The 23,179-nt window shown below is 38.6% G+C and overlaps 1 protein-coding gene across 9 annotated transcripts in view; it reads left to right on the forward strand.

Annotated features, from left to right (window-relative positions):
• nrg2a (neuregulin 2a) overlaps nt 1-23,179 on the forward strand; it is a 90,384-nt gene that overhangs the window by 20,728 nt on the left and 46,477 nt on the right. Inside the window, exon 1 of one of the 9 annotated variants that reach the window (XM_052588866.1) lies at nt 15,347-15,568. The exons of 7 other annotated variants lie outside the window; for them this stretch is intronic. In XM_052588866.1, the coding sequence (XP_052444826.1) occupies nt 15,484-15,568 (85 nt within the window). In that variant the 5' untranslated portion in view covers nt 15,347-15,483. Of the gene's footprint in view, nt 1-15,346; nt 15,569-23,179 lie in introns of those variants that run through there. One more of the 9 variants, XM_052588867.1, reaches the window with a different exon arrangement.

The following is a 23,179-nucleotide window of genomic DNA, read 5'->3' on the forward strand; positions in this document are numbered from 1 at the left end:
CTTAATATAATTTAAACGGATGAGTTATAAAAAAACATTCACCCCCTCACAGTTGTCATGAAGGGCAAAATTAGCTATATAGACCAAATTTATTTTTTTGCAACAGGCTGTAAACATGTTTTCTTCTGCTGTAAAGTTGGGCATTTTAACATGGGGAGTCTATGGGATCTCTTTTGCAACCAGCCTCAAGCGACCAGTCGATGAATTGCAGTTTTAGTCACTTCCTTATTGGCCTCACGAGAGAGAACGGGAGGTTGCCGCTCGGTTTGAACACCATTGTGTGGCCGCAGTGTGTGAAAACAACCAGGCTATAATGGTAAAAATCCACTTACTCATTGTTTTTTAATCCCAGTAATTCATAAACAGTCTCTCCACACTAGCAGTCCCAGGTTTCTCACTACTATGGCAATAGTTGGTGAAAGTCCCGCCCATTTGTGATGCTCTCTGCCCTGTTAGCATATAGCTGCGGTCCGCCATTAATGTTCTCTTGCTGTAGCTGCTGGAGGTACAATGTCAGTGCCAAAGGGCCATTAAGTGTTATGTGTTGTGATGCACCAACGCACATAGGAGTCTCACTAGACTGCTGAGGACCCCCCTCAAAATTGGAAAAGTCTAAAACATCCATGTTTGTCAATGTTATGAGTATTTGGCACTTCCAATTAATGTAGGTATGTTACATTCTTGTTTTTAGTAGGCCTATTATTATTATGAAGTTACTTTTATTAAATTAAAACTACAATTAATTTGCCCCAAAATAGTTACAGCATAACTGATGCGCTGCGAGGATTACAAAGGATAAGACAATTTACTTGTTAAAATGTTTTTTTTTTAAAGGTCTTTTTAAACAGGTCCATCATACAATGAAATATAGGCCTTTAATTAAAATATTAACACTGCATTCATTAATAAAAATCAATGAAATAAAAAGCTAAGCCTATATTTCCAGCACCAACTTTCAAAAACAACCTGTTTAACACAAAATAAATTTCTTCCCTTTTTTTTCCCACTATGTATGGGCCACGAGAAATATTAAGGGAATAAAGGAAAACAGTTTCCTATATGTCTTTATCAGCATATGCTGAAGTAGATTTGTCTCTCGACGTCTCTGAGAGAATATGCGGCATCAGATGCCAAAAGCATCATTACTTAATCATTCCGTTTTTACTTTCACTTTCTGCATAGTGAATTGACTGAGATTAAGACGTTCACCGGTATACCTCTTGCACAAAGTTTGCACGTTGCTTGTGTATGATATCCATTGGTTCGCATTCATGGTTTAAAACCGGTATATTACCAACGATTGCAATGTAGCCAATTACCCCCTATTCCAAACCGAACTGTGACACGACTGTTCCATATCAAACTGAACCATAATTTTTGTGAACCGTTACACTCCTACATGTAATCTGGATTACGTAACCAGGTTCCAAATATTAAGTGCTTGCAATTAGAGTTAATTTACAATTTAAAATACTCGTAATCAGACCACAGTTAATTTTTTATAGATTACATGATTACATATTAATGAGTAATTCCCTCATTTATCATTAGTCAGGTGACCATTGGATTTACAAAAACATAGTTTAAAAAGTGTTTCAATATTGCATCAATTATTGATGAACACATTTTTTATTTGAATTCTCAATCAGTAGGTTATTTAACTATTATGTATTATTGAAAGGCCTTTGTCTTTCAAACTCATTATTTGCATGTAATGCAGACATTGACAAACTTTTTGTCATCTGAACCTCTTTTGCCTAATGTATTTACTTTAAAGGGGTGGTCAACCAGCTGTTTTGAAGGCTTGATTGTGTTTATGGGGGCACTGTTACTCGTGTTCATGCTTCTTTTAAACAAACAAACAAACAAACAAAAAAACTACAAAAAAAAAAAAAAGAAAACTATTTTTAATATATTTTACCACCGTGGGCTCAGATTGGTTAGCTGGCCCAGTGTGTTGTGATTGTATGCTCTTGGGGGCAGGGTTTATGAAATTTTATGGTTTTTGATATCACAAACCAATGAAAAAGTATGTTGTAAGCCTTAAAAACCCAATTCTGTAAAAGAAAATATCTCCCTTTGTATTGACCTTTCCAGATGTTGTTTATGCTCAAACAGGAACATTACACATTAACTAAAGTTAAAAAAGTGAAATCAAAATCAAGGACCCATGGAAGTACCCCTGAGATTTTAAGATATATATTTTAATAATTACAGTAAGAATCACATTTGTGTGTTCACGGTTCTTTGACATTGGTTAATGGTCATATGGCATGCAGGTAAACATAAAATATAATTATTGTTGTTTTAGTAATTGTTTTAATTGGTTATTTTAATTGTTTTTTTTTATTTGACATGATTCATGATTTAATTAATTATTAGCTTTTCATTAAACTCACAAATTCTCTGCAGTTCCTTTATGTAAAGTTTGGGAAACCTTGATGTAATATAATCTTTAATACACTTCATGTTGTTAATTACTTCGTTTAATATATTTTCTTGCACTTTGTATTTTCTCATCATAATGGTACAAGATTATTCTATTTAAATCAATGTGATAAACGAGCACATAGGACAAAAATATTCTAAAAGTAATCTAGAAGTAGTATGATTACATTGCCTAAAATAAGACTACAATTTTTGTCATGTAATTTGGAATCCATAACGGATTGCAATCTTTAAGTAATCATATGCTTGATCATATCATATCTGTTTGCATGGTAAACCCAATGGTTACCAGAATTGCTAACTTGCTACATTCATTTTTACTCATGTAAAATCTTAATAAATTAATATGTGAATCTGAATATTAAAAAATATTAAATGTAAAAAAAAAAATTGAACTTTCATCACTTTAAGGATGTTTTTCAACTTTATATAGGCTTTTTGTTACTCTTTAGAATTCCTGTAGCTCAAACAGTAGAGCCTGGTTTGTAGCTCCAATATATATATATATATATTTTAATCCAACTAAATTCCAACTCTCCAAACAATCATCAAACGTTTCTCTCTAATAAATGTGAAAAATTATTTAATTATGTGCATTTTTGATGCATTAAATATTATTTATGAAATCAGCAAGACAAGGCTGGCTTTTTTTTGTAAAATGTAAAACAATCCATCACAAAATGCTGTTGTATTAAATGCATAATACTGTATGAAAAATTTTGAAATTTGTTCAAGACTTAAAAAAAAAAAAAAAATTATCCTATGTTGAATGAGGGATTATTTTGTTTATTATGTAAAGTATGTATACAGTATACGCAGTTGGACATTTTTAGTCGACAAAAGTGAGTGTGATTAGTCTGCTCTAAGAGAATTTAAAGCTAAACACGCCTTTAGCTGAAGAATTACTTAAATTCTTGTGTTGCTGACAGTATCCTTGTAGAAACTTGTAGTAACAATAACTATACTGTAGAAGGTTACCCCGGTATTTTGGTGGAAACTATGGTTGCCATGGCTATTTTTCATAAGAGCCTGCCAGGTCACATGGTTTGCCATGTAAGAATCTCTACAGCGACGTGTTTGTAGAATCTGTTGTTTATGTGGATCAATTAATCCAGTTATCATGAGAGCTTTGGGAGTAAATGTGACATGGATGCATTTTTTTCTACACTAGTCAGCATGTCAACAACACTCATATTCCCTAATGTGTTGTTTTGGCTCTGAAGCTCTGATTTCTGTTTTTCTCTCTCTTTTACTTTTTTTGAGGGGAGAGTCACCTGAGTGCCACTGCGTGGAGCAAGAGGCGAACTCGATGCGGTTGGCTGGACCTGTTCCCAGAACAGAAATTGTCATCGGATAGGTTGCCAGGAAGAAAGTAGATGCACGCAGGATGATTGCCTTCTCTCCTAGATGCTCTCTTATTGATGCTTGGAAAGCTGTTTCTCTATCTAACTCAATACTAGATTTATCTGAGGTGAAAAAAAAAGAAAACATTCCAGTGATCGAAACAGACTTCGATTGAGATATTGCCTCGGTATTGATTTAGCTCCAGTTGTAGATCCTGAGCATTAGCTTGAGCTGAGTATCTGGCCAAAGGTTGTACATGTTCAGAGTGTCAGCGGAGATACAGCTTACCATAAGTCTTGCTTTCATTCCTGTCTTATATTAATCTCTGTTGATGTCATGTTGAGTGGCACAGACTCTGGAGTTCAGGAGCATGTCTATCTCCCCAGGAAGACACACACTCTTTCCGTCTGGCTTCTCTCATTGTGTTGTTGAAAGATAGTTAGCACTGCAAAAATCTTTTTCTTAATGAGTAATTTTGTCCCGTATTCCAGTACAAATATCTAAACATCCTTAAACAATATAAATTTATTGAGTTATTGAGTTATTTTCTTAACTTATTCAAAAAATTCTGGGTTAAGCATAAATTTCACAATATTTAAGTGTATGCTTAAGTAAAAAAAACAAAAAACTCTGCACTCAGAGTAAGAAAAATACACTTTTCTCTGATATTTCTATCAAATATCTTTATAGATTTTTTAAAAATATTATTTCATTATTTAATTAATTTATTTGTATTTATTTATTTGTTTGTTTGTTTGCGTGCTTGTATTGAGTGGAGAGTTTGTAGGTCCTTGCAGGAAAACATTGGTGTGCAAAATCATTTAAACGTACAGTAGTAGTGGCCCTGTAATTTGCTCTTTGTGAATTCAACATGTATATGTGTCCATATTTTGCTTTTTTATTCTCTGGATGCTGTGGAATGCAAATCCTCTCCCCCGCATGGTCCAAGGTCAGGGACGTGGTGCAAGGGAGCGTTAGGACTGAACGCTCCATATACCGCAAACAAAACTGCTCTGCACACAACCTCCATTGGGCCAGCATTCCCAAACCTTCCCTCGCAAACTGTCATATTTCCATGAATTATGCTTTTTCATCTTTTCTAGGCCGCAGCTCAGTTTCTCCTGGGCATCGGCTTTTATCCAGAGCTCAGTATGTTGTACGTCTTTTATGTCCAATACAATTTTCTCTTGTATTTTTCTTTTTTTTTTCCCATCACATAACTTATTCTGCCCAGACCGCAAAAAATAGCTAGTTCAAGACGGTGAATGAGTCCGAACCAGACTTCTGCTGTCGATGGAACAGCAGGGTTCGTATCTGTGACCGGCTGCCTGCCTGTCGCACTGAGACGGCCCAGTTGTGCTCCAGGTTTCCTGTAACACCCCAACCCCAAAGGAGCCGAAGCATGACTACTTGTACCCGAGGCCACACACTTGATCTCTCACCGACTCTCCCCTCAAATTATCTGAGGCCCCTCTGAAAGAAAAACTCAAGCGGTTGGTTTTCGACCAGCAGAGCCCTCGACCCCAGAGGACGCTCGCCACTAGCACAACCCTGTGTTTTTCAGGAAGGCCCTGCTACAATGGAAGAGAAATTGAGAGATAAGCCGGGCCTGTGATAAGATGCAGCTCTTCTCGTAGAAGCAAAAACAGAAATGCAAATGACTGGTGTGTTTGTGGTGGGGGGGCACATGCTCACTGTGACATGTTTGTGCTCTGCTCCAAGTACATTCTCCAGATAAAGGACGAGCTGAGAGCGCGCAAGGAATTTGATTTGACTCGAAGAATGTGGAGCTGGGAGCGGACGTGTGTGTCTTTGTGTGCGGAGGGGTATTGATAAGAACTGGACCCTTTCCCATGAGCCTCCGTTTATTCTCTCTTTCCTATCAAATGTCAATACGGTGATGACCAAAAAAGATGAGGCCAAAAAAGTGCATGTATACATTTGTGTCAATTGACTGGTGTTTGGCTGGTTGCGCTTTGGCCCGTTTCTGAATGCTGAACAGAATGTGTATGTGTTTGTGTTAACACTGCAACAGCAATGTGGGCGCTTGTTTGTTAAACTGCGTGAGAGTGTGTAGGAGTGTGTTTGTCTGTTCTACTGAAACGGAGAGAGAGAGAGAAAGAGAGCAAAAACATGGATGGAGTAGATCTCTCCCGGACACTATCTCAAAAACAATCTGTTGCACATTCGGGTGAGACTTGAATGTATGATCCGGAGTCCACAGTATATCTGAGTACCACTTGTTGAATAGACTTAAATAACGGGGTGGAGACAAAAGCCTACCTCATAACGCCATTGTTTTATGGAGACAGGGGTTTGTCTGTTCACCATTCAGAGTGTTGCACTTTCATCCTTGTAGAGTAATTGCACTCATCAGTCCTGTTTGATAGTCGCTAGGGCTGTCACTTTAAGTTCCAAAATCAATTGCACAATCGATCGGACCAACCAAAAAAAGTTTCGAAAATGAAAATGGGGGATCGATTTTAACCAAATATGTACACTATTCATTTTAAAATAATTAAACAATTAAAAAATATAGATGTAACAAAACTCACAAACAACCAGAAGTATAAGTTGCGAAAGATAGACAGTAAATACCAGCAATTTTACGCGCCTATAAGACCCAGTGACGTCGAAAGCATGCTGCGTTCACACCAAACGCAAATAGAGCGTCTGGCGTGAATGATTTCACGCGTCTGGAGGTCTCGCGGCACGGTAGATGCGAATTCGCCTCATTCGCGCATCTAGTTACGGGAGATTCTGAGTTATGAAAAGGACCATTGTAAGCTGACAGCGACCGGCTTTTGTGATGGAAAATTGGCAGTAATACCCCCACCTTTCGCAGCTGTACCCGAGTGTCCCTGGGACATCAGTGCGGTCGGAGCACGTCCTTACGTTCGTCCGTTATTTGACGTTGAAAAAGGAAAAAAGGAAGGTCTTTTTTTTTTAGACATGGAAAATCGATTTTACAATCGATTCAATGTACACTTATGTCTTAAAAATCGAAAATGATTTTTTCACAAAAGTGACAGCCCTAATAGTCGCTGACAAAGCAGGACATTATGATCTGCGCAAAAGGCTGTTTGGTGGATGTCGTCAGGTTATTATACTTCAGCTGAAGTTGTGGTACTTATGACATAGGAAAGCAATACATAGTCATTTTAGCTGGCTTATTGCTGATTAATGAGAATGCTGACATGCGGCTGGAACGCTAGAAATAATAGTAGGATATATGGAAGAAAAAGAAATGTGTGTAGTAAAGTTAACTTGTTAGCATACTGTAGATATAGCTCAGATAATTTGGTTTGAATGCACACTGTCTTGGCAAATCCGAGCATAGTTTGAGACATTGTTTAAGGTATAGTTCAAATATGAAAAAGAATTGTCAAAAATGACCCCCAAAAGACAATTGTGTCATTATTTACTTTCCCACTTTTCAAACCTGAAGGATTTTCTTGCTTTTGTGGCACTCAAAAGAATATTTAAAATGATTTTGTCCGTACAGCGAAAGAATAAATAAATACAATTTTACATAACTGTTATTTTGGGGGGGACAAACCATTCCAGAGACGTTTGCTCTCCACTTGATGCAATGATTGTGTAGGAGACAGAAGATATTAATAAAGAGATTTATGATTTTTCTTTCTTACAGTTTGCCATTTATGACCTTGAAGTTGATTGTTAAGCCAATGCAAAATCGGAAATCTGTGACATTTCTCACCTGCAGCGTTGTTTTATATTGCATTGAATGAAATCTAGAAAATACCCTGCTTAAGGTCTATACCGATGATTATGATTTCGGTCATCCCTGATGGTATAAACGAGATTAGCTGTACTATTATGACATCCATCTGTAATGATCTTGGATTAGGCAAGCAAACCTTACCACAAGATGTGCAACTGGTTGTCTTGTATTTGACTTCATTTCATTTGGCTTTACCTGTGCTTGTTTGATCTGTCATAGCTCTTAGCAGTCATGTGAATGCCTCTGCGATCCGATGCACCTCGGTTAACGTAAACTGCAACACATGCCAGGGCTAAATAGTGCTCTATTGGCTGGCGTGTTGCTATGCGTGTTACTATATGTCCTGTTTTTTTCTGGTGAGATATATCTTCGATACCTTGAGCACTCATTTCTGCAATCCTTTCATTCATAAATCAGACACTGGCCGGATTGATTTGCCATTGTAGTGTGTGGAAAGCAGGGTGTACAGAAGGAGTGGGGCTAAACTGTGGCAGGTCTGTGATTGACAGCTGTGTGATGGTACAACCTGACAGCTTAGAAAGTGAGTGTGCAGTTAGAATGTCACTCTGCCTGTGAAGCATGCTCTCTCTCGTTGCCGCCTATTTCTCTCTGCAGTGTTTCCCTGCGGTTTTGAGCAGAGGCTACCCTAATGGACGTCTCTGTTTTCAAGTGGTGCAACGTGTCTCACTGTCTCTATCTCTATCTCCTGCCTTGTTCTGAATGGTTTCCATGGTGATAGCTGTGCACAGCAGAAACGGTGCAGCGCTGAATTCACACCATCTCACTATTAACCACCTGAACGTACATGCATGCACAAAGTGGGCAAGGTTCTTTATGCTTACACATTTATCCTGATTGTAGACAAGCATATGCAGGTTGTCTGTGAACAATTTCTTCCTCTGTTACAGTCTCTGTTGCACGCAATGCATGCAATCGTTCACGCTCACTCTGCCTTTTCATTCACACGTCTTATTGCTTGTGGTCACAAACACAGATGGTTGTTTACTACAACACACATGGCAGTGCGGTTAGAAGTTCAATGGCTCATCCGCCCGAAATTTGACCACTGCAGTGGTACAACAGCGTCCTCCTGACTTTGATTGGTCAAGCTTTTGTGAGCGCCTCAAGATATCCATCTGGTTGGGCGAATGTCTCGGACCCCACACTCTGCCTTTGTGCAGATGAGGGCACCTGGAACCACAGATCCTTCCTTTACCATTACGGATGTGTGTAATTTTTTATTTTATTTTATTTTTTTATGAGATATACCTTCAAAGAGATTAAGATCCGACCCTTTTCCGACCCTTAAGGAGCTCCGCATTAGAAACATGCCCTGCTCCCAGGCACTGGGTCTGGGCACCCTGATCGTTCACAGATGGTCTACCTACAGACTAGTTCAAGCTGTCTTCAAAATTTAAGCTGGGGGACAGACATGGGCCTGATTGTTCACATCTGCATCCAATGGTTTGTACCCAGGTCTCATTTAGAATCAGCACATCCTCACTGATCACGATCCCAACAGTTCTACCAATTGATGCACCCCCAAATGCAACTATTGGCCATTTGAACAGCTTGTCGAAATCAACAATCCATCTGTTTTCTTCACTTTATCCTTGCCTCTGCAGTGCCTCTCCACGCCACGGCTGCCCTTGCTTCACCTCTCAGTCAAGTCAACAGGCGTGTGTTAAATGCAGGGATCTGCATCCCCTTACCTCCCACTCAGATCCACCATCTCCCCCCACACACAGACCATGCCCTAGGAGAAACATGCAGATCTAAACAACCAGATGGGTGTTTAAAACCATTAGGTCTCCAAAGATAAACTCACAAAGCTCGTGAAATGCCAGCAGTGTCTCGGGGCGGTGTATATGTGTGATGGTGTGCAGGTACAGCAGGAGGCTGGTAGAGGGGGAGGTGGGCTACACTTATCTGGTGTGATCTTTAAGGAAGTTAAGAGGGGGTGCAGCAAATTGGATAGATGGGACCTGGTGAGGGTACAGGAGTAGGAGAGATCCAGAAGAGTCCAATCCAGGACTTTTAAGGGGGTGGCTTCATGTTCTTTTTATTTACTTTTAATGTCAGGGTTCCCCACCCACCCGATCAGAGCAGCGAATGCCTGGGGGCAACCGATGTTGAGAAACAACAGATGCTATGTAATGGATAAAAAAGAGGAACGCTTAAGAACGGAGAGAGGGAAAAGGATGGAAAGAGACCTAAAGACAGAATAGAAGTGGGAAAGCATGACCAGTAGCCCATTTTTGAGTATTGTCTCCTATATCTATTGTTTTAGTTTGAATGGCTGTTATTACATTGAGCAACACGTCCCTGTCACACCACAGTCTTTAATTTCACCTTGAGCTAGAGGGCTTCGTGCTTCTTGCCAGGTGGGTGGTTCACAGCAAAAATAAAGCAGAACAAGTCGCTGATACACCCAATTTTTTCCCTTTCTTCTCCTTTTGTTCCACAACTCTTTGTAATAGCATATTGCAACATAGCACTGGTGGTATTGTATCACGTGATGTCAGCCCGCCCACCAGAAACGCTCAATACCTGTGTAAATGTAGCGCATTCACCTCTGAAGTATGGTAGGGCAATCTAATGCAGGAGCCTTACTGCATTTCTTGGAGGAAGCAATCTTTTAAGGGAGTTCCCCTCTGAATGAACAGCAACTGTATTTGGATACCTGTAGATTTCACTGCATATGTATGTATACATGCATAGGTGCCGGAGAGAAGAGCACAGTTCGGGTAACAAGTCCCATCATGCCTGGTAACGAGGGTAGGGTGACCCACAAATCCCTCTCAGTGTTATTATTGTTGACAGATTCACTCACCGCAAAGAGCTGTCATGAGGGAAGCACTTCCACACATGAACACACACACTGTTTATGCCTACAATGTGACACTTTGATCTTCTCTAAAGTGGAGGTTACACTGCATGTGTTGAGACATGCCAGTTCCCGCCCCCTTGGTCTCACACACACACACACACACACACTTCCACCAGGTAAATGATGACATGGCTCCAAGGAGGTTAGAGTCACGAGATGCCCCGTGGTGAGGTCTCAATTCCACAGAACGTGTTGTGACTCACTTCGTATGGCACGTAATCTTCCATTTCCTCCGTCATGCTTTCAATCTTGTCAACATCTTTCTAATGTTCTAGTTTCTTCCAATCTTGCTTGGGTTTTGGCGTAACCCCAACCGTCTATCTTGTATTGATGAAATGTTACTCTACTCTGTGGTGGAGATGGAATTACAAAATGCCTCTATTTTTGGGATCAAGGTGCTGGTTCTATGATGTTTTTTTTTTTTTTTTTTTTGTGATGATGATAGGATACATTGTTGCATTATTATGAATAGAGGTTTGTTTACAGAATGACATCATGTCAGACAGATTTTGGTCTTGGTGAATCTTGCTCGATGAAAACGGTGATACAAGGTTGTTTGGAGGAAACCCTTATGAAGACACTTTTGATACTGTATCTCACGGCTCTTATCTGAGCTTTAGTGCCTTGCTTAGAGGCACAAAAATTCAACATTCAATTATACGGAGTTGAACCTGTAACACTGCCGCCAGCATTAATGTTATCTGGTCTTAGCGCTCACCCTTTGATTGAAGTGAAACATGTGACAGTCTTCTAAAATATTAATTCTTAAGCGTATCATCATTGTATGTTATTTCAAAATTGAATTTCATATGGTCCCTGACATGACATAACTTGTATGCTATGAAGCTCATAATTCATAGGAAACTTATCAGTGTTAGTCATAAAGGATAAAAGACTGAAATGAATTGTAATTAATTGTACTGTATGTGGAGCTTGTTTGCTGCACATTGTAGAATTCAGCCATGTTCTTCTACACTCTTTCATTACAATGCTGGTGTCATATAAATGGCAGTTGAACTGTTTTTCCAGTTTAACTTCTATTCCTTCCTAGTCATATTTTTTGGAGGGTGAAAGATGATGGAAATGGAGTGATGTTGACGCAGTGTTTTATTCATGATGGCCTCTGATATTTTCATCTCAAGAATCATGTGACTGGATTCCTGCCAACCAGTGTCCCAAGCTTTTGGATGGACCCTTAAAAACTGTCCATGTGGGACTGCTAGGTTTATTCCAGATTTATACACATTTTATGTTTTTTCTTTCTTTCTTTTTATTATCCTTTCTCTCTTCCATCTTTTGTTCATTCATTCTTTTCGTCCTGTCTTTTTCCCCCCTAACCTTTCCTTTTCCCTTACCTCCTTTCCTCCTCCCTTTTCCATCCTGTTTGTTTTCTTGCTATGGTTGCTTATTTTTTCATTCTTACACCCATTATATATTTTACCTTCCTTCCTTCCTTTCCATCCTTCCTTCCTTGTTTTCTTTTTAGGGGCCAGGCACTGAAGGTACGTACACACTAGAGATGGAACGGTTTGCAGAATAAAATCAAACTACTATATGGTTCTCCACACAAGGTTACATAACCAATCCTGTCGGGAGCCTGGTGAAGGGTGGCGTTTAAGGGACAGGGTGACGATTAAAATTAGGGGGAGGCCACCGACTCACCATAAGTGCTATATTTTACGAACGCTTTGAACAAATATCGTTATGAAACTCTGTATGTGTCTTCGGCACCATGCCCTGATGGTACTCAAAAAGTATTGACATTTCTTAAATTGCTAATGAAATTTGTTTACATTAGCTCATTGTAATGAGGCTGATGTTGATAGATTCCTTGGATCATGCCGAGAACATTGATACCAATTTTGCCATAATTGACCAAACTTTCTGTCTGCCATTTTGATTCATGTTGAAAACCTACATTTTCAAATTCCTCCTAGACCAGGGGTTCTCAAAGTCTACATTGAAATTTTCAAATCTGAATTTTGTGTCAAAGGTCCGGACTGGAACAATTGGTTATTACAAAACTTGATTTTAATAAACATACATAGCATGCATAACAAATAAACATTAATTTGTTGAAAAAATAAAGTTCCCTTTGCATTCTATATTTTATCAAAAATGGTGCAAAAGTGGCAAAACAATTAAGTTAATAGAGGTTGACTGATAAGAGTTTCTCTCTGGCCGATGTTGATATGAAATCAGGGTATCCAATGGCCAATGATGCTGAATTTTATGGCTGATATGTTTGGAACGGTTTTCTCTTTTTTCCCCCTTTATCTTATAAAAGAGAGTTTGAGTAAATTATTATTACAGGGCACAAGATGGTAATAGTAGTAGCCTAATTCATAGTAATAATACATGGCTCAAAACTTAAGCACCTAATCAAAACTGTTCTGAAACATGCTTTTTGTTTATGTTTGCTGACAGACCAGTGTTTCCCACAGACTTGCAAATGCAAATTCATTCTCTGCCAGCAGGGGGCGCTGTTGGAGCAGAAGCTATATAGCTGTTTCCCCGGTAACGACTGTAATCAAATTAGCTCTGTGCTAACAAATACTACTTTATCAGGCATTTCAGGAAAGACGATGACAATGAAAATGACATCAAAAATTTTCTGAAGACGGTCAGTTCTTTTCAAAAATACAGTCACATAAAAACACCTAAGCTGCGTTTTATTTTTTAAACATGCAGGGCTCAGTTTATTCAACTAAACATAAGCCTTTCGGAAAATCTATTTGTGGCAGTCAGTTTTGATATTGTGATGGGCTGTCACAAATAATTTAAAGTATGGTAAACACTGGGCACTGCTAATAGTCAGATGACCATAATCTAAGTGATAACAAATATTTTTAAAAAGAAAAGAAAAGAATACTCATATTAGAGGTGAAATGTCACCCGTTTATGTCAAACGTCATACGCTCACTAGATGTCATGCCATGAAAGAAAAGATATATCTTGCCTGCACTTTCATTTTAGACAATCTCAAAAAAAAAAAAAATGTAAAAAATAAATTATTTACAAGTTTAACATGCGTTTATCAAAGTAGGAAATATAATTAGTGCTCTTGAAAAATGAAATGGATGCGGGTCCTGAGTCTGAGAAGCGCTGTCCTAAACCATTAGACCAATTTTCACCAAAGTTGACTTGAATCATCATCTTTCATCACCAAACTGGCAAAAATGTATGGATTACGTGTCGATATACAAAGCAGTTTTTGTTTAGCATACCAATGAATTTGCTGGAAAGAAAATTCCTATGTGCCATTGTTACCTCTCACTCACATCAGTTTAGTAACAGTGCTACCTATTGGTCATGAGTAGTAAACCATTCACTGGTCATGAGTAGTAAACCATTCAATGGTCATGAGTAGTAAACCATTCATTAACTATTAATTGTGAAATTTCCGAAAATGCTAATAATGTTTGATTGCATTAGCCTATTGTAATCAAACTGGTCTCAAACATTCCTTGGGTCATGCCGAGATCAGAGAGACCCATTTTACCATAATCGGCCAAACTTCCTGTCCGCCATTTGGATTTATGTTGAAAACATACTTTTTAAAAATCCTCCAAGACCGTTGGTCCGATTTTCACCAAAATCAAGTCAGATCATTTTTAGAATGGGCAGACAAATACACAAAACTGTTTTTTGTATAGCACCACAACAGATTTGAGACTTGATGCCAAACTGCATCTGAGGATGTATGTCTGCAAAGCTTTGACATATTGACACCAAACTCTGTGTGTGCCAGTGTCAATTAACAGAACACACCAGCATACAGCGATAAGCCATTAAATCATATTTTAGTGTTTGTATTTATGATTTTTTTTCAAGCCATTTTGACTAAAATAATCTTTAAAATGGTTTTAATTAGCCTACTCATCGCTGCAGTTGGTCTCGTGCTTGCTTCTTGTAGTGCTTTGTCCCGTAATAAGAAAGAAAGAAAGATTTTGTTTTTGTTTTTCTCTTTGTCTTGCTTTCTTTCTTTCTTTCTTTCTTTCTTTTTCTGTTTTTCTGATTAATATAGGATCCTTTCTTACCGCCTTTTCTTAAATCCTTCCTCCATTATTTTCTAATATCCTTCATATCATAACTATCATATGTTTCTTTCTTTCTTTTTTTCTTTCTTGCTTCCCGGAAAGAAAAAGAAAAGAAACAGACAGAAAAAAGGAAAGACGGGAATCTGTCTGTTTCCTTTCTTTTTCTTTCTTTTGTTCTCTCTTTCTTTAATTATCCCCCTCTCTTGTACCTGCTGCACAGGCATTGGAGGTATAGCTTTGTGGCATTATGTTTTCTGTGCTCTCACTAGGTTCAGAGCCTGGGATTGCGTGCTCACTGCTGGGATTCCTGACGACACTAGCAGGGAGCGACACTATCAGAAACGTGTTATAACTCGTTTACAGTAGAGGATGAGAAAGAGAGCAGGAGAGGCAGAGAGGGACACTAAAGAGAGAGAGAACAGAAGAATTGTTTTGTGTCATGTCGCACATGCATAATTTTTTCAGATATCAAACATTGATATAAGGGTTTTGTCTCCAATAGTGCTAGAGCAGTGTGTGGGGGAGAGATCAGCCAGGGGTCAGCTTAACAGAACAGCTGAAGCTCCTGCTGCCCTGAAAATGCAGGACAGCGGTAGAAAGGGACAGAGCCAAGAGGTGCAGGTGAGCCAGGAATGCCTTAGCACTGTGTTGTCTCCAAGCACCAGCTCCAGGGCCCGGAAGACACTGAAAGATCTGAAAGATCCAGACAGGGAATAGTTAATTGCTTGACATGGATGGGAAATGCCTCCCTTTGCTCCCTCCCTTTCTTCCCCTCCCCTTCTCTCTCCCTCTCTCTCTTTTCCACTGTCTTCGCTTCTCTATTTTCTCTCTCTCTCTTTCACCATGCTGCAAGTAGGTGTTTCTTGTGTGATGTGAGAGAGTGAGTGTATATAGGAGCCCAAACTCTCTGACAAGTTCAGAGTCTCAAGTGCGCCAGTCACACTCCCCATAGGACTACTTGTATTTCCTTTCCATTGTGGATTTACATTTTTCACTCTTGTTTTGGTACTGGCACAATGTCAGAGGGTAAGAAGAGGGAACGGAATGGGAAAAAAAGAGGAGGAAAGAAAGGACGCAAGGAGTACATAGATCCCACTGAAGGTAAATAGAAAACATATGCAAGGTGTGTGTGACTGTGGCAGGAGGGGGTTCTGGGGTGTGAGACATGTGAAAGAATCTCTTTCGCTGTCTTGTCAAAGCTTGCTGCATGTGTTTGTCACACAGGTGGACTTCCTAAAGCAGTCAACGTGTAGCAGCATATCTAGCCTTTGTGGCGTAGGTACACAATTGTTGCATTAATATGTGTTTTGCGTGCAAGCGAAAGCCTTAAACTCCTACTCCAGTTTCTTATGTCACAAGCGCTAACGGCTTTTCCCAGCACTCTCAACTACACCACTCACCTGATTTCTGCATATTGTCGCCTAATGAGCCTGCATTGCTGCCGAGATTCAGCTCAGTTGTGAGCTGCCTCCCATAGGCTCTCATTCCTCAAGTACTTTTAAAGGACTTGTTCATATTTCTGTGCCGGTGTTAAGTCTCTACTCTTCTGCAAGTGGCTGCCACACGGTTTCTCCACTGGATTGCACTTCAGGGAGATGGTTGTTGCTGTGAAACCTTTTTAAACTTCATGGCTTAGATTGTCTTGAATGGGGGCTGAAGATCATAAGCACCTTCTCCTTCACTCTAAACTGCTGCAAGTCATGGCTTGTCACTGCAGTCTGTAACTGAGGTCAAGGAGGGAGACACAGTGGGAAAGTCACATACCCTATTGCGCTAGTTTATGATGGGATGATTCACCCTTTTCATAGATGGCTCCCATCTTTCCCCTGTTCCCAGGGGCATTATATCCCTTCCAGGTGGCAAAGGTCTCAAAGATTTTTTGAGTGAAATGTATTGGCAAAGGTCTCAAAGATTTTTTGAGTGAAATGTATTTTATTTAAGTTGCACATTGTAAAAAAAAATAGATTGTATAAAACGCTGTAACTGAAGCCACCCATTCACATGTCTAAATATATTCAGTCCATGCAAATTTACTCTAAACCTCACAATTCTGTCATTAGTCCATGATCAAAAAACGAACTATTTTCTAGTGTGTACTAAAGGAGCTATTAGGAATTGTCAAAGCTGCTCTTTTTAATCCAACCAATATGCATTAATTCTGGTTGTCAGTTCAGTTTAAAAAGAAATTGATGGTATGTTAAGTCGGGATTCAAACCTGAGTCTCCATTCAGAGTTCCTTAGGAGATTCACCTTGGTATGAAACTCCTCAATTACATTACCAGGTGTAGACAAGGAGGCACAGTTTTGTGTCTTTCTATCTCCAATACCTTCTACCCCCCACTTCTCATTCATTTACAGACATGTCTGAGTCTTTCAGTGTCCGATCTCTCGAGGTTGGTGTTCCATACCCTGTGTGCCCCGAGGCTTGATCTGAGGGGGACTCCGAAAGAGAGACTATTGTGTTGCCTAGCTTTTATGCGGTCCCAGTTTCTGTTGTTTAACACGCTTGACCTCACAATACTAACACAGGTGTAATTTAACATAGTGTGCTTGTACTTGTGTAAAACATAACATTGTATAGACTGTGGTTTTCTCACCTGCCTGTGACCACAGATATAGGTAAAAGTGTGTGTGATGTGGTACAGAAGAACAGTTTCTTAGGGCGAAGTTAATCACCTGTGCTGGGTCTACGGAAACAAAGCGCAGCTCTAAAAAAAAAAAAAAAAAAAAAAAAAAGTGTCCAGGAGAGGTTTTAGACAGTGCCTCTTGAGAAAGAAGATATTTGTTAACCCTGTGTGTAGCGGTGTTACTCTGGTTTAGTTTACACTATACCTTCTTGCTAAATTTAACCGGGTCCTGATTTAGCTCAGTTCTGATTTTGAAATGACATGAAAGAAAAGCGGGAATCATGAGTGACTTAACAAAGTGCTTACGGAATCACAGAATACGGATGGCATGCCAGAAATGGCTTTACACTGTGATCTATTTAAAAAACAACCAAAAGGATTTCAAACTATACACACATTTTTGAAGTGATTGATTGTGCTAACATACGGCTATATTTGGCATACGCGCAATGAAACCAATTGCCAGGACCACACATGCATATGGCTTTCTGTCATTGTGTCTGAGTGATAAACCGCATTTTTATTTTATACACCAGAATATCTGGAAATCGTGTTTCTGGATATGTCGACACAGATATCCTGCTCAGTTTTTTTTTTTTTTTTTTTGACTGTGAGCTCTACATAACAGTTGATTTTATTTAGTCTTTAAAAATATTTGTGGCAAGATAGAGACCTGAGCACGTTCTACATTTTCTCTTCAGGTCTCTTCAGATTTTCAGTGATAATTTTAAAGTTGGTCTTATCTTGTTTATATTACGTGTTTAAGGGAGGAAGAGGGAAACATAACAGGGGTTTTATGTGATGAATCATATATTTACATATGATTCTTATTTTGGATATTATAACTCTGGTGAATCTTATCTGATCGGGAACATACGGGCGACACGTTGGCCGTGGCTGTTCATGACGGTTGAATCACACATCTTGTTAAGCCGCAAGAGAGAGCACAATATCTCCTCAGGCTATGGATATTTAATGTTCCTCAAAAACAGGCTTTGCTATCTATAACAATGAGTACATGTGAATCGTGTGTGCGTGTGGGTAAGAGCTGGAACATGCTACTTGTACAAAAGGTATATCCCCATGTGAGGAAATATACTGGACATGTTGGGGATTCCCATGACAGGACGTTTTTGCTTTGCATTGTTTATTTGTGTACCATTTTAGCATTCAGAAGTGTTTCTGTTTCTAAAATGGATGAGGATGTTAAAGTATTTTAGGATCATGTTTGGCACAAAAGAAGGAGCACCTTCTTTACTTGTAAAGTAAGCATTTTGTCAAAATTGTTCAGATTTGAGGGATAAATTTAAGTACATGATCTTGTCACTTTTTTGTGTGGTAATTCAGTACATATAGAATTTTGTTCAATAACCTTTTAAATGCATTGTTTCAAAATCAACTGACTGCATTGACATTTCAGCATAAACGGCATTTCTTTAATGTAAATTTGGTTTAGTATAGATAACTCCTTGTGAAGTTATTCATGTAATTTTGGGAGGAGTTCGCCAATCTAATCTTCCAGTTAATATCCAAGTATAAAAACCAGTCTCTTAACTCTTCCATTGTTAGTTCTTGCGGCATCCCTCCTCCTCCCCATCTCCACATTTTTATACATATTTATCTTTCTGTCTATAGAGGGCGTTAGCGGAGCTCGAGTAGAATAGTCTCTCTGAGCCCTCCTTTGCAAACATCAAGTCAAATCTGTTTACCACTAATGTTAATATTATATAGGCACAAACTCGTGGAATCAGTTTTGGGGGTAATGCATTACAAGTAACGTGAAATTTGTAATCAGATTACATTAAATTTTTTCAAGTAACTATTTAAGTAACTATATTTAATTTACAAGAAAATATCGGAATCAAATTTTTTTAAATGTAATTTTAAATTCCGTCTTTTAAAATACTTTGTTTTCCTATTTATTGACTGACCGCTCTCTCTCTTGAGAGGCGTTTTATGCGCATAATGTAAACATTATGGTTGCTGTAGATCTAGACTAAATGTGAACATGCATTTACTCATCTCTCTTGCACTCAAAATTTTATATATATATATATATATATATATATATATATATATATATATATATATATATTAGGGGTGTAACGGTTCACAAAATTCACGGTTCGGTTCGATACGATACACTGATGTCACGGTTCGGTTCGGTTCGGTTCGATACGTTTTAGATACAGCAAAATGTAAAAACATCTCAACTTTTCAGAATGCCGCAAGCGCACCGCGGGTCATGTGACAAGAACCAACCAATCAGCTTCATCCTTTCCCGTAACAACGTTGAGAGCTCAGCCAAGATGAAGGATCAGCTGATCATAGTTGTATATGGATTGCAATTTTGAAATAAATTTAGTAGCAGAGCTACTGCAAGCGATTTTTAGAGCTGCAAATCCATTTATCCTTCGCTGAAATTTCCGCGTCTCATGGAGAGAGCACGTCATTGTTGCTTAGCAAAGACAGACGCCTCATGAGCGCTTGTGCCCGAGCGCTTTGGAAAGGAAACCACTCTCTTGCCATCACCATTATAGCTTAAAGGGAATCCAAAGTGCACCCAAACACCAGACCTGTTGGTTATTGGAGGATCTTCTCATTTCTAGTCTGTTAAACGCATTGGCTATTTTGCAACGAGCCTTCAGCGCGTACTGAGTGAGCGAGCGCCTGCTGAGTAGCCTAACATAAACATATAAGATGGTGTTTTTTTCTTCTTCGGGAGTGTCAGGGGCGTTGCCTGTTACGTTGTTTGGGTTATTGGGCTACCTTGTTGAACGCATATCATTATATTTCTCTCTCTCTCTCTTTTTTTTTTTTTTTCAAATATAATTAAATACTCCAACGAACCGTTCGGTATACATAATGCGTACCGCGTACCGAACCGAAAGCGTCGTACCGAACGGTTCAATACGAATACGCGTATCGTTACACCCCTAATATATATATATATATATATATATATATATATATATATATAAAAAACAGTGAAAGACAAACTCAGAATATGACGCAAACCTGCAATAATTAAATGTTAAATAACACAAATATCCTGTAAGTACTTAATTCCAATTTGTTAACCAGTGTCTTTGCTGCTGACCTTCGATGATCCAATTTAACAATATGAATAAGCAAAAATGGCTTTAGGTAAACACTGCTTTTGTTGAATTCATATCACATGTGTTCGATTGCTGAAGTAAAAGTGTTGAACTGCAATACATCAGCACATCAGACGGGTCTGTTTTATGCCGTTTACTTATTTTACTTTTGTTGTAAATGTACTTTTACGTTTGCCAAAAATATAACTTTTTTTTATATTAAAACAAACAAACAAGCCCAGCCCAGATGAGACAAAGTAATGCAAAAGTAATGTAACACCTAGCAAATAGTAATGCAATTACCGTATTTTCCGGACTATAAGTCACACTTTTTTCATAGTTTGGCTGGTCCTGCGACTTATATTCAGGTGCGACTTATTTATCAAAATTAATTTGTCATGAATCAATAGAAATGAACCAAGAGAAATGAACCAATATAAAATATTACCGTCTACAGCCGCCAGAGGGCGCTCTATGCTCCTCAGTGCTCCTGTAGTCTACACTGAAAACATAGAGCGCTTGGTTCTTGGTTAAAAATAAATGCGACTTACAGTCCAGTGCGACTTATATGTGTTTTTTTCATCATCATGACGTATTTTTGGACTGCTGCGACTTATACTCAGGTGTGACTTATAGTCCGAAAAATACGGTAGTTACTTTTTTGGGGTATAAAGCAATATTGTTATACATTACTTTTAAAAGTAACGTTCCCTAACACTGATCCTTATTCACCAAACTTTATTTGTTTAGTGAGATAAATGTCAAACTATTACTGATGGGAAATAAAATTGTATTACAGTGTTGAATTTGGCAGCAGAATATTAAATGTTGATCAAATGACGAAGAACAGGCACAATTGTGTTGTCTGCATTTCAAAGCACATTTCCATATGTCTGCATCCCAGTTGTGCAAGAATGCATTACAGTACCGGTAAATTATGCCAATCTGTGGTGGTTTTCTGCATCCTCTGGAGGGGAAAAGACCTTGTGCCATGCAGTATATGTTCACCACTGAATTTTTGCATAAAATATTTGCGTAATTCCTTGAGTGAGCCAGGTGCTTAAACAGCAGATGATGCTTGCCGTTCCTTCTTACTGAATTCCCCCAGAATATTTATTCAGTATGTTAGCGATTACTTTAGCATTGTCATATGAAAGGAAAAATAAAGAGCCAAATTCCATTTCACAAGGATCTTTCTCTGTTGTGAAATATGTCTTGATGAATTGAGGTTTATGTGGCTGTTTTATACCAAGCACATGCTTGCTCAATTGCAGTTGAGGTTGCAACTCTATTTTAACAGCAGTTTCATAATGATATGCAAAGCTGTTTGATATTATTTAATGTACTCACTTAGCCAAAAAAACTTAGAAAGAGAAAAAGACTTTAACACACACACGTATAATCAGTATGGATGAAAGGGGTTTGCTTTTTTAGTTTTTTTAAAACCGAAAGCAACTACAATAAGGAAATATCTTATTAATAATAATAACAATAATGATAACAACTATACATACACATATATATATAGTATAACACTAGTTACATTTATGTTGGCTGATTTTCTTCAGGACTTTCATCAGAAACTATATTTCCTAAAACATAGCTGTATAATAATGCTTAAAACTTAAAAAAAAAAAAAAAATCCAGTGAATTGTTTTTGAATCAAAAACATACACATGCCACACACCCGTGTGTAAAACATAAACCTTCAGCACAATGTTGCACCTTATTCTGACAGCTATTGCGTGAGGAATTTTCTTGGAATACTGAAACTATGTATCCAAACAAGATATGTGTCATAACATGAAAGTGTAAATAAACGTTCGCTTCCTTGGAAACAGCGGGAAGGCGAAATAACTGTGATTTGTGCCGAGGCTTGATAGCGAAGATTGTGCGGTTTATAGTTTTTTTTTCCATAATCCTCTCCTTTCTCCTAACCACAGGATGATTTCGCCAGCTTAAACTGAGCTTTGGCACTGTCCCTCAGGTTATGCATTTCCAAGCCACTTCTGAATTACAGGCAGGGCCACTGAGACAGTGTCATGCGTCTTGTAAAAGTGTGACAGTTGTGTTAGAGCTTTGATGAAATATGCTACCTGAGGGGTGGTATGGAGAAATAATCTACATGCTCAGGAAGTGCAAACAAACTGTAGCAGAAGCCGCATTGCTGTTAAGTGAGCAATAAACGCTAAGAATAATGGTTTTCCATCCCTGTTGGTTATTATTCAAGCTGTGTAGTGCTTTATTCTTCTTCAAATTGAGACATGATAATGCTTGATATATCACGCACATGTGGCATTAGTTATGACTTGCCATTTAAGTATGATCTGACGGTTTTCAGCGCCTAGTTTAATAAACCCCATACATCTGTTTGATCTTCTATGAGGTTGAATACTCTAGAATGACTCTGTCATGGAGCATGACTGTATTAAGCTCAGAGTATTACTCTGGAGTTGGGAAAACATGAAGCGTACAAATCAGACACCCCACCCTTCTTATCTGAACAAGTATCACCCTGCATTTACAAAAGCAACTCGGAACAAGATGCCTCATGTCAGTCATTCTCCAGAGAACCATCACATACATGTCATATGCATAACTGCGACCTCCTCAACACCCGATTCGGCCCCAAAGGAACCTACTTAGGTGTTATGCTCAAGTATGCATCAGTTACTCACACTTTCTTCAGTAAAGTCGCATTAACAAGTGCAGTGTGTAATGCAAAACACACACTTGAATTCGGCTTGAATTCAACATAAGCTGTGTTGCACAAAACAGTCAATCCAAATTCATGCTGAGTAATGATGCAGGTGCCCTGAGCTAAGGGTGAGAAAAAAAGGCCTTAGGCCTTACATAATAAAATTGGTTTAGTTCTCATAAAGGCTCAGACAACAACGTTTTCAGTTTGTTTTTTCATGTGACTTTCTGTTGAGTATCATGAAATCCAACTCCAAAGACATTTTCTTTTTTTCACAGTCAGTGTTGAT

Source organism: Carassius gibelio, chromosome B21 (assembly GCF_023724105.1).
Source record: "Carassius gibelio isolate Cgi1373 ecotype wild population from Czech Republic chromosome B21, carGib1.2-hapl.c, whole genome shotgun sequence".
Classification (NCBI taxonomy): Eukaryota; Metazoa; Chordata; class Actinopteri; order Cypriniformes; family Cyprinidae; genus Carassius; species Carassius gibelio.